The sequence below is a fragment of the Notolepis coatsorum genome, assembly GCF_963971535.1.
Source record: "Notolepis coatsorum genome assembly, chromosome: 14".
Taxonomy (NCBI): domain Eukaryota; kingdom Metazoa; phylum Chordata; class Actinopteri; order Aulopiformes; family Paralepididae; genus Notolepis; species Notolepis coatsorum.
In genome coordinates this window covers 2,167,041-2,180,001 of record NC_140178.1, presented here as the reverse complement: position 1 = coordinate 2,180,001, position 12,961 = coordinate 2,167,041, and the positions used below count along the sequence as shown (strand labels likewise).

The 12,961-nt window shown below is 47.9% G+C and overlaps 1 protein-coding gene across 1 annotated transcript; it reads left to right on the top strand.

Annotated features, from left to right (window-relative positions):
• Positions 1-7,530: 7,530 nt before the first annotated feature.
• gper1 (G protein-coupled estrogen receptor 1) lies at positions 7,531-12,582 on the top strand (the record flags this gene model as incomplete). The annotated part of the gene is given in 3 exon segments (XM_084329816.1): positions 7,531-8,457; positions 8,459-8,604; positions 12,347-12,582. Coding segments are annotated over 2 exon segments (1,056 nt in total). The 3' UTR covers positions 8,588-8,604; positions 12,347-12,582.
• Positions 12,583-12,961: the final 379 nt, after the last annotated feature.

Here is a 12,961-nt window from a genome sequence, read left to right as displayed (position 1 = left end):
CCAGTACAGTTAGAGAGCTGATCCCAGTACAGTTAGAGGCTCCTAGCTGATCCCAGTACAGTTAGAGAGCTGATCCCAGTACAGTTAGAGGCTCCTAGCTGATCCCAGTACAGTTAGAGAGCTGATCCCACTACAGTTAGAGAGCTGATCCCAGTACAGTTAGAGGCTCCTAGCTGATCCCAGTACAGTTAGAGAGCTGATCCCACTACAGTTAGAGAGCTGATCCCAGTACAGTTAGAGGCTCCTAGCTGATCCCAGTACAGTTAGAGAGCTGATCCCAGTACAGTTAGAGAGGCTCCTAGCTGATCCCAGTACAGTTAGAGAGGCTCCTAGCTGATCCCAGTACAGTTAGAGGCTCCTAGCTGATCCCACTACAGTTAGAGAGCTGATCCCAGTACAGTTAGAGGCTCCTAGCTGATCCCACTACAGTTAGAGAGCTGATCCCAGTACAGTTAGAGGCTCCTAGCTGATCCCACTACAGTTAGAGAGCTGATCCCAGTACAGTTAGAGGCTCCTAGCTGATCCCACTACAGTTAGAGAGCTGATCCCACTACAGTTAGAGGCTCCTAGCTGATCCCAGTACAGTTAGAGAGCTGATCCCACTACAGTTAGAGAGCTGATCCCACTACAGTTAGAGGCTCCTAGCTGATCCCACTACAGTTAGAGAGCTGATCCCAGTACAGTTAGAGAGCTGATCCCAGTACAGTTAGAGAGGCTCCTAGCTGAGTCACAGATGGTTATGATGATGGCGCCGCCCCGTTCGGCTGCCTCTCTGTTAGCTCCGTCGAGACTGTGTTTACTTTTGTTAATATTTATAGTTTTTAGAGTTTTGTGCGTACCAACTGTTGGTGCATTTAATGTATATGACCGTCAGTCACTCATAGACATTGGATTACGGGAAACTTACCAACTGGATTACTCGCTGGATCAACTTTCCGAACCACATCAATGGCCGGAAGAAATCCTCCGGAGACTAGGACCAGATCCTTTGTTCCTAGACCCCAGGAAAAGACGTCGAGGAAAAAGGGCTGGGATCCGAAACAGGCTGAGATCCAGACGACACCGTACACCACTTCCCAGTATATTGCTAGCCAATGTACAATCAATAGACAATAAACTGGATGACATCCGAGCAAGGATTCAATATCAAAGAGACGTTAGGGACTGCAATGTCCTTTGCTTCACCGAAACATGGCTAACACCGGAGGTTCCAGATCACGCGATTCAACCAGCGGATCACTTCTTTATCCATAGGAAGGATCGGACACAATCAGAGTCCGGTAAACAACGTGGTGGAGGTATTGCCTTCATGTTTAACAAAAATTGGAGTGATCCAACGAATGTGAAGGAATTATCCAACCACTGCTCCCCAGAACTGGAATATATAACCATCAAGTGTCGTCCTTTCTTCCTCCCGAGGGAGTTAACGGCGATCGTCCTGGTCGGAGTGTATATTCCACCGCAAGCCAACAACAACGCCGCGCTCTCCAGACTACACGACGAGGTAAATAATATACAAGCGACGAACGTTAACGCCGCCATTTTAGTACTGGGAGATTTCAATAGCGCCAATCTGAGAAAGGTATTGCCTGATTTCTACCAGCATGTGACTTGCAACACCAGAGGCGGTAACATCCTAGATCACTGTTACACGCAATTTAAAGGTGGCTACAAGGCTCATTCTGATAGTGGCTTTGGCAAGTCAGATCACGCATCCATTTTCCTTACACCAAAGTACAGACAAAGAATTAAAAGTACTCCCGTAGTCTCGCGAGAGGTGCAGAAATGGGATGTGACGTCAGAGGATACGATCCGGTCAGTGTTCCACAACACAGACTGGATTGTATTCCGCGACACAGATAACATTAATGCCTACACGGAGAAAGTGCTGGACTATGTCTGTACTAGGGTGAAAGAAACAATCCCCACTACCAAAATGAAAGTTTACCCAAATCAAAAACCCTGGGTAGACAAATCCGTCCGTGAAGCTCTGAGAGAGCGCACCAAAGCATACAATGACGGCCTAGTGGCAGGCAACATGAATGACCACAAGGTGGCGCAACACAACGTAAGGAGGACAGTGTCAGAGGCCAAACGGCGCTACAGGGATAAAATTGAACTCCAGTTTGAACAAGCTGACTCTAGAGCTATGTGGCAGGGGCTCAAAACGATGACAGACTACAAAGGCGCCTCCCTCAAACTGAACAGTGACATCTCCTTAGCAAACGACCTCAATACCTTCTATGCGAGGTTTGATGCTGGTAATAACAACACCAGCTCACAAGCCTCGGCAATGGGGGGGGGGGGGTCGGCTGCTGATGGAGGCGCAGTGTTCAGGGTAACAGAGCATGAGGTGAGGCGGACCTTTAAAAAAGTGAATATCAGGAAGGCAGCAGGTCCGGACGGCATCCCCGGCCGCGTCCTAAAAGTCTGTGCCGACCAACTGGCCCCAGTATTCACTGACATATTTAACCTGTCCTTAGAACAGGCTGTCATCCCCACCTGCCTGAAGAAGTCCACTATTATCCCTGTACCCAAAAAATCCAAGCCTGCTTGCCTCAACGACTACCGCCCTGTAGCTCTCACCTCCATAGCCATGAAGTGCTTTGAGAAGCTAGTAAAGGGCTACATCTGCTCCTCCCTCCCCATCAACATGGACCCCCTGCAATTTGCATACCGCCCCAACAGGTCCACGGAGGACGCCATATCCCATGTGCTGCACACAGCAGCATCACACCTGGACAAGAGGCAGGGGAACTATGTGAGAATGCTATTCATCGACTACAGCTCGGCATTCAATACCATAGTCCCCTCCATACTCATAGCCAAGCTCAGGGACCTGGGCTTGGGCTATGACCTCTGCCAGTGGGTCTTGGACTTCCTGACTGGCAGACCCCAGGTGGTGAGAGCAGGCAACTGCACCTCCTCATCCATCACCCTCAACATAGGGGCCCCCCAGGGCTGTGTTCTGAGTCCCCTCCTCTACTCCCTGTACACACATGACTGTGTGGCTCAGCGGAGTAGCAATACAATCGTCAAATTTGCTGACGACACAGTGGTGGTGGGCCTGATCTCTGCCAACGACGAGAGGGCCTACCTGGAAGAGGTCAAGGTCCTGGCGGGATGGTGCCAGGAAAACAGCCTCTCCCTGAACGTCAGCAAAACAAAGGAGATGATTGTGGACTTCAGGAGGTCGGGGGTCAAGGACTACAGCCCCCTCAGCATCGACGGGGCACCGGTTGAGAGAGTCAACAGCTTCAAGTACCTCGGAGCCCACATATCCGAGGACTTGAAATGGACCATACACATTAACAGTGTGGTGAAGAAGGCACGACAACGCCTCTACTTCCTCAGGCGCCTAAGGAAGTTCCAAGTCAGCCAGAAGATCCTTAAGAACTTCTACTCATGTACAATAGAGAGCATCTTGACCGGCAACATCACCTCCTGGTTTGGGAATAGCACTGCAAAAGACCAAAGCAGACTACAAAGAGTGACACGTTCAGCCGAACGCACAATTGGAGGGGGGCTCCCCACCCTCCAGAACATTTACTACAAGCGTTGCAAGGGGAAGGCTAAGAGAATTATTAAGGACTCGAGCCACCCGAACAACTGCCTCTTTGAACTGCTGCCGTCAGGCAAGCGATACAGGAGTCTCAAGGCGAGCACAGAAAGACTCAGAAGTAGCTTCTATCCCCAGGCCATCAGGCTGCTAAACGAACAATGAATGAACACTACACAACAACAACCACCAAACACACATAGCACACACATCCACACGCACACACTCACTTTAAACAAACACACTGTAGCACCCACTACACACACTTTATAGCACACACCCACTTTAAACAAACACACTGTAGCACCCACTCCCCACACTTGATATTTATGGATGAAGGATTGCACTACAACTCGTACACCTTACTGTAAATTGTACCTAAAATTGTACCTCATCCCATTTCTGCTTTGCACTAGATAGTACTGTACATTAGTACACTGCATAGTATTGTGTATTGTATATTATATGGTAACTCAGAACATTGTACATATGTCTATACCGAACAACTGTGACCTCATTTTCTTCTTCTAAATTCATGCTATATTATGTTATTATGTTATTTGATACTATCTTGTCTAGCACAGTCTCTGGAGCGTAACAGTAAGAAGCATTTTGTATGAAAGTATTCTGTACTTCTGTATGACAACTATTAAAGAACTTGAACTTGAACTTGATCAATACAGCTTGTTGTGTGACGCTGTGAAAAAAACTAATAATCACTTCAATTTCTTAAATACTAAAACATGGACATTTTTGGTGACAGGATTTCCCCTCCATTGTAAAATCTCCAATAGCATTTTAATGCAATCAACAGTTCCGAGTATGTTCTTATTTGTCATCTCCTGTATTTTGGACACGAACAGGAAGTGTAGTTAATTAATTAATTACTCTCGGTCTCTTCAACTCTCGGGGGCCGCTGACTAACAACAGCAAACACATTAAACAGCGTGAAACCTGTGCAGCCGCTTGTAACGAGGTTACAATACGACACATTAACACGTCGCTTTTGATTCCAGGCCCCTCTTGCCTTTTTACATCAAGCAGGCTGTTTGGCAGATGTGTAATCTGGAGTTTGGATTGATTGGCTGCTAAGCCTTTACGATTCTGGCACCTGTTTTACTCTGCGAGATGTGTCCATTTAGGGTCCTCCGTTTTCATCTCTCGTTCATACATTCAAGATTCAAGATTGTTTATTGTCATGTGCACAGTTAAACAGACAGTTTGCCGTACAATGTCCGCCCTTCACACAATACTTAACGTACATTCTTTTTTAGAATTTAAATACAGAGTGGAGGGACTGGGAGACCCATGTTACTGACCAGACACTCTGTATCAGTGATGGCTGTTTACTGCAGAGTGGAGGGACTGAGAGACCCATGTTACTGACCAGACACTCTGTATCAGTGATGACTGTTTACTGCAGAGTGGAGGGACTGGGAGACCCATGTTACTGACCAGACACTCTATATCAGTGATGGCTGTTTACTGCAGAGTGGAGGGACTGGGAGACCCATGTTACTGACCAGACACTCTATATCAGTGATGGCTGTTTACTGCAGAGTGGAGGGACTGGGAGACCCATGTTACTGACCAGACACTCTGTATCAGTGATGACTGTTTACTGCAGAGTGGAGGGACTGGGAGACCCATGTTACTGACCAGACACTCTATATCAGTGATGGCTGTTTACTGCAGAGCAGAGGGACTGAGAGACCTGTGTTACTGACCAGACACTATATCAGTGATGACAGTGTTTACTGCAGAGTGGAGGGACTGGGAGACCCATGTTACTGACCAGACACTCTATATCAGTGATGACTGTTTACTGCAGAGTGGAGGGACTGAGAGACCCATGTTACTGACCAGACACTCTGTATCAGTGATGACTGTTTACTGCAGAGTGGAGGGACTGAGAGACCCATGTTACTGACCAGACACTCTGTATCAGTGATGACTGTTTACTGCAGAGTGGAGGGACTGGGAGACCCATGTTACTGACCAGACACTATATCAGTGATGGCTGTTTACTGCAGAGTGGAGGGACTGGGAGACCCATGTTACTGACCAGACACTCTATATCAGTGATGGCTGTTTACTGCAGAGTGGAGGGACTGGGAGACCCATGTTACTGACCAGACACTATATATCAGTGATGACTGTTTACTGCAGAGTGGAGGGACTGAGAGACCCATGTTACTGACCAGACACTCTATATCAGTGATGGCTGTTTACTGCAGAGTGGAGGGACTGGGAGACCCATGTTACTGACCAGACACTCTATATCAGTGATGACTGTTTACTGCAGAGTGGAGGGACTGGGAGACCCATGTTACTGACCAGACACTATATATCAGTGATGACTGTTTACTGCAGAGTGGAGGGACTGGGAGACCCATGTTACTGACCAGACACTCTATATCAGTGATGACGGTTTACTGCAGAGTGGAGGGACTGGGAGACCCATGTTACTGACCAGACACTCTGTATCAGTGATGGCTGTTTACTGCAGAGTGGAGGGACTGAGAGACCCATGTTTCTTGACCAGACACTCTATATCAGTGATGGCTGTCAGAATGTAGAGCTATTTACAAAGGATTACCACTTACAGCACCTTTAATATAGCTGGGGGTTCCTCTAGTGCAGACAGAAGCACAAAGGCTGTGCATGTTTGCTAAAGGTTTGTCAGGTGACCTTTCAACCTCCAGAGCAAGTCTGAACATCCTTCATCAGACTTCAATCCAACAGTGTAGAGATGATGAGGAAGGTGTGTCACAGCTGTAGTTACATCTGTGAATAGAGAGAGAGAGAGAGAGAGAGAGAGAGAGAGAGAGAGAGAGAGAGAGAGAGAGAGAGAGAGAGAGAGAGAGAGAGAGAGAGAGAGAGAGAGAGAGAGAGAGAGAGAGAGAGAGAGAGAGAGAGAGAGAGAGAGAGAGATAGAGATAGAGATAGAGATAGAGATAGAGATAGAGATAGAGATAGAGATAGAGATAGATAGAGATAGATAGATAGATAGATAGATAGAGATAGATAGATAGATAGATAGATAGATGGATAGGAGTAGGTAGGTACAGACAGACAGACAGACAGACAGACAGACAGACAGACAGACAGACAGACAGACAGACACAATATCTCACCAGTTAATAATAAGCGCGTCTGGACAAGCAGGGTTAGACTCAGCCGTGATTGGCTGAGGATTTCAACAGAGTATTTCAATGCATCTGTTTAAGTCTGAAGCTTGCATTTTAATGTACGTCCTCTCTGCGCTCACGAATCCTATTTCACACACGCGCCGCTTAGACCACTCTCAGGAGGAGTCCAATTATGTCATGTCCACTTTACATCTCAAATAAAAAATAAACTTATTTGCAAGTACTTTTTGCAGATGATTGAAACGAGTGCAGCTCTTCTCGTGCTCTAATCAGGACGCGTTTCAGATTGTTTTCGTGCGAAGGCTTTGCCCCTAATTCTTTTCCATGTAAAGATGATGTCTTCCCTTCTCTCCACAGCTCGGGTTTCACACCGATAGCGTCACTGGCTGGAGGTTTGCTGAATAAAGATGCACATGGACTTGAAGAGACAAAGTAGGACTGGAATCAGAACGTGTGAAAAACAGACGTCTCAAAAGAGGAGAAAGAAGCCCGTCCCCCTGATCTCAGGTCTGCAGGTCGGGACGCTCTGGGCGATGTGAGCCGGGGGGGCTATTTTTAAAACATGGAGGAACACCTCAGCGGCGTGCTCGCCGCCTGGCACCTGTCCACGGATGAACCTCGGCGTCAACATGGGACCGAACGACATGTAGGGGCCTCCGCTCAGACGAACTGACGTCCGTCGGCGTGTAAACGAAGCATAGATGTGTGAACCCTTTGATACGGACGCCTGGGAACGGACACAGTTGAAGCATGTAGCGGCCGAAGGTGACCCCTACGTGACCATGATTCAGGACCCCTCCGGACGACCTCGCTGGCAGCATGGAAGAGCGGACGGCCTCTTTGGTTCAAATATACGTAAACGCCACTGAACAACGGAACGCGTCGTACGACCACAACGCCACGGATGCGGTGGAAAACGCGGACAAGTACCAGTACTACTTCATCAGCCTCTGCCTCTCCTGCCTCTACACCGTCCTCCTCTTCCCCATCGGATTCATCGGCAACATATTGATCCTGGTGGTTAACCTGCACCACCGGGAGAAGATGACCATCCCCGACCTCTACTTCGTCAACCTGGCGGCGGCCGACCTCATCCTGGTGGCCGACTCGCTCATCGAGGTCTTCAACCTGAACGAGCAGTACTACGACTACGCCGTGCTCTGCACCTTCATGTCGCTGTTCCTGCAGGTCAACATGTACAGCAGCGTCTTCTTCCTGACCTGGATGAGCTTCGACCGCTACGTGGCGCTGGCCTCGTCCATGGGCAGCCGCCCGCTGAGGACCATGCGGCACGCCAAGCTGAGCTGCGGCCTCATCTGGACGCTGTCCCTGCTCGCCACCCTGCTGCCCTTTGCCATCGTGCAGACGCAGCACCGCGGCGAGGTGCACTTCTGCTTCGCCAACGTCCTGGAGATCCAGTGGCTGGAGGTCACCATCGGCTTCCTGGTGCCCTTCTCCGTCATCGGCCTGTGCTACTCGCTGATCGTGCGCATCCTCATGCGGGCGGCCCAGGAGCACCGGGGCCTGTGGGCGCGCCGGCAGAAGGCGCTGCGCATGATCGTGGTGGTGGTGCTGGTGTTCTTCGTCTGCTGGCTGCCGGAGAACGTCTTCATCAGCATCCAGCTGCTGCAGGGGGCGGCGGGCGCCACCACCACCCTGTGGCACGACTACCCGCTCACGGGGCACATCGTCAACCTGGCGGCCTTCTCCAACAGCTGCCTCAACCCCATCGTCTACAGCTTCCTGGGGGGAGACCTTCAGGGACAAGCTGCGGCTCTTCGTTAAGCAGAAGGCCCGCTGGTCCGTCCTCACCCGCTTCTGCCGACTCACCCTCGACCTGCACGTCCCCGTCAGGAGCGAAGTGTCCGCGGTGTGACGGCGGCGGAGAGGCCGGTGAGTCGTTACTTCCAGGTTGGGAGTTGGAATCTCCAGGAGGCAGGTGTTGGGCTCCCTGTTCTCGGTCCGTGCAGCGTGACGCTCATAAGTCTGTCTTCATCAAAGCTCAGTCAATGTAAACTATTTTCATGTGTTGATTCTCTTATACCAGGGTGGTTTGACAGTAGTAATCTCTACATGTGGCCATTAGCTGGCCTGTGTTGGCTGGCTGTGTTAGCTGGCTGTGTTAGCTAGCTGTGTTGGCTGACTGTGTTAGCTAGCTGTGTTGGCTGACTGTGTTAGCTAGCTGTGTTAGCTGGCCTGTGTTAGCTGACTGTGTTAGCTAGCTGTGTTAGCTGACTGTGTTAGCTAGCTGTGTTGGCTGACTGTGTTAGCTAGCTGTGTTAGCTGGCCTGTGTTAGCTGACTGTGTTAGCTAGCTGTGTTGGCTGACTGTGTTAGCTAGCTGTGTTAGCTGGCCTGTGTTAGCTGACTGTGTTAGCTAGCTGTGTTAGCTGACTGTGTTAGCTAGCTGTGTTGGCTGACTGTGTTAGCTAGCTGTGTTAGCTGGCCTGTGTTAGCTGACTGTGTTAGCTAGCTGTGTTAGCTGACTGTGTTAGCTAGCTGTGTTAGCTGGCCTGTGTTAGCTGACTGTGTTAGCTAGCTGTGTTAGCTGACTGTGTTAGCTAGCTGTGTTAGCTGGCCTGTGTTAGCTGACTGTGTTAGCTAGCTGTGTTAGCTGTGTTAGCTAGCTGTGTTAGCTGACTGTGTTAGCTATGCTGTGCCAAAGGGCTGTAGGTCTGAGGCATCCCTCTGAAGTCTCTCATTTCCACCATTAACTTTCAGAATTACTACTGAAGTAATTACACACAAAAAAAGGTTTTAAATAAATATGTGCCTCGACATTAGATATAAAATGTACACATACTTAAGAAAGCATATTCAGTCGTTGAAATTGCCCCATTGCTAATGACTATTAGGTAATTAATCGCAAATCATTTGAAACAGTTTTATCACTCATAATAAAAGGCATAATCGTGATATTTAGAATTGTTATGTTAGTGCATTATGTTTCAAAAAGGCAGCTGGGCGGCTGCTGGGGGGGGGGGGGGGCCTGTAGCTGTTCCGCAACCGTTGCTATTTCCGGGGTAGGCCTGATTGGCCCCGACAGGCGCTTTCCGCCTTCAACGCCGCCCGCAGCATTAGGAAGGAGTTCGCGGCGCCTTTCACATCGCAGTCATCAGTCATAATAATCGCGCCGCAGTCGGCAGTCATGCAATCATTTATCATTTAACATTGAAAGGCATACATTGTTGTATGAAATAAAAATAGTATAGAGACATATGTACAGCGTCGCGCCGCAGTCGGCAGTCATGCAATCATTTATCATTTAACATTTGAAAGGCATACATTGTTGTATGAAATAAAATAGCGGGGAGAATATGCTCACGCGAGCGGCATCGCTGAGCTCTGGTCTTATGCCGAGAACAGCAGTAACACAACATTGCAACTGTTGTGTTACTGCTTTCTGACCGAATTAGTCATTCATTTGTAGCTATAAAGACATATTCATAATCCAACATATGTGTAAAGAAACAACATATTCCGATTGGAAGGACTCCCAGCTCCTTCCTGCTCGCGTCTCACAGGGCTGAGCTGTGCACGGCTTTCACTCGAGTGAGGAGGAGCGGAACTTCGGAAGACCGCTGGTTCTCCAACATACAGCGGTGTGCTCTTCAGAATGTACCGGGAGAAACGTTTACTGTACCCTGCAGACATAATAAGGATATAAGCAGTGCTTACTAACGTTATTAGTTACGTTATTTCTGACCGAATTAGTCATTATTTGTCTAGCACAGTCTCTAACAGTGTAACAGTAAGAAGCATTTTGGATAAAAGTATTCTGTACTTCTGTATGACAACAATGTATGCCTTTCAAATGTTAAATGATTAACACTTTGATTGCCTAAGGCTAAATTCATGATATACCATCCATTGCCAGCTCTATTTGTCTATGGAGAAGTTCCCCTTCTTTGCAGGGCTATAACTTTTTAAATTCGATTGCTAAATTGCCATTATTAGGGCCCATTCAATGTCCTATATGTATTGTTCAGGGTGTATGAACGTTAAACTTTTTCATTCACATATTCATACTAAAATATGATCTAAAGTATAAGTATGTTTTCATCTCTTTCTGCAGCTTTCTCCAGAACGTGATATATAGCCCCAAATGCATTATATTGATGATCAAATACAGTTTGATAGCAATCGGCGCGATATAAAAAAATCCAACTGGACGGACTTCTGGAAGTTACTACACGTCATCTGATGTTGACCGGATGGGCGAGGGGGCGTTTATAATTCCGTGGGCAGCGTTATACCATTCATCTAATGTGGGTCAAATGTTCATCATAGCAGTTAGTGTCGAACACGGTAATATTACACGCTAAAACTCACCCCAGTCTCCGCGGGCCGTTGGGCGATCAGCGTGGGGTAGACAGTTTTCCATTATGGGATGTCGAAATACCCGGTCCATTTCCAGGTTGTATAATACTATATACGTCCAAATCATGTTGTTTATCGAGTTATTTGCAACCGATCGATGTCCAGTGTATCAAGATGGAGTCCCGGGACCTATAGCGAGTGCCCAGAAGTAATATGGGTGATCAGCACTTCATCCACATAACTTCCTGTTTGGCGCTTCTGCCGATCGGCCACCAGATGGCGCTCTTGAACCGCTAGAGGATTGAGAGGAGCTCAGAACTGTGTGTGAAGGCTGCGGATGGAAAATATGATTCCGATCACAGATTTTTGAAATATTGATATTAAAGATGAGTTACGGCGTCCTCGGCAACTTGAGCATGGCGGGGAAGGACGCCTAAACACGTTTTCGGCACTTAAAGTGTTAAATGATACACAGCGAAATCTACGCTCTCGCCTCTCATCCTGCTTTCGCCAACGGCAGCGATGTGAAAGGCAAAGCGAACTCCAGCAGTAGCGCGCTTGCTCCTGGGGCTGCCGCGGGGCGTGGCCGCGGCGGGTCACGTGCCTGTCGGGACCAATCAGGCCTACCCCTGAAATAGCAACGGTTGCGGAACAGCTACAGGCAGGGGGGGGGGGGGGGGGGGGGGGGGGCAGACAGACTGGAGTTTAGAGTTTCTGTGCTGAACTTTGATCTTTATTTATTTTCTTTGATTTGATCTTTATGTATCTCGAACAACCATAAACACACAAACTTGAAATAACAAAAAAATAAGTAAAATAAACAAATAAAATAAAATACAAATACAAAAATATATCTTCCTAGACATGGAAGCAATTGTCAACATAGCTCAAGACAAATGGTTTTGTTCGAGACGGGACAGAAAGAAGCAAAGCTTATCTGGTCCCGCGCTTTCCTTACAATATCATATTAATATGTAATAAATGATCTATCAATATAAAAAATAATATACCTATCCACTACAGCAAAAGATAAATAAATAATTACAAAAAAATACTAGTTCACGTTATTTTCAAGCTCCTCTAACTTATACTTGTCCAAGAATTCCTGTTTATATCTGCATTTAATTTAAACATTTCAATAGTACTTGATTTTATTGCTACATCAAGGCCATTCCAAATGGATACGCCACAAACTGATCTTTGCTGCTTGTGTGAAGCAACTTCTGTGAATTAATATGAATGCTTATGTCCATACTGGAACAAGGACTCTCTATATGACACCGCCCCTCAAGTACTTCTCTTTCTCTTCTCTTTAGGTGGACATTTTAAGATCCTTAAAGCAGCCAGAGGTTACTACTGTCCAACAGAAGAGAGTCTATTGCCTATTAGCTACGTTCAGCCTGGCTGGGGCTAGTAGCCATGGACATGTTTGGTATGGTATGGTTGAGTTTTCGTCTCCATTGTGTTTCTTGTAAACTCTCTGGTTGCTAAGCAACCTTTCAAAATTCACAACTGTGGTACTAAACCATGATAATACAACAGTCTGACCAGGTTTGACCAGGTTCTAAAGATAATGGAGACAAGGCCACAGCACGGCTAAACCCTGGCTAGTGGAGACGAGGCCACAGCACGGCTAAACCCTGGCTAGTGGAGACAAGGCCACAGCACGGCTAAACCCTGGCTAGTGGAGACGAGGCCACAGCACGGCTAAACCCTGGCTAGTAGAGACGAGGCCACAGCACGGCTAAACCCTGGCTAGTGGAGACGAGGCCACAGCACGGCTAAACCCTGGCTAGTGGAGACGAGGCCACAGCACGGCTAAACCCTGGCTAGTGGAGACGAGGCCACAGCACGGCTAAACCCTGGCTAGTGGAGACGAGGCCACAGCACGGCTAAACCCTGGCTAGTGGAGACGAGGCCACAGCACGGCT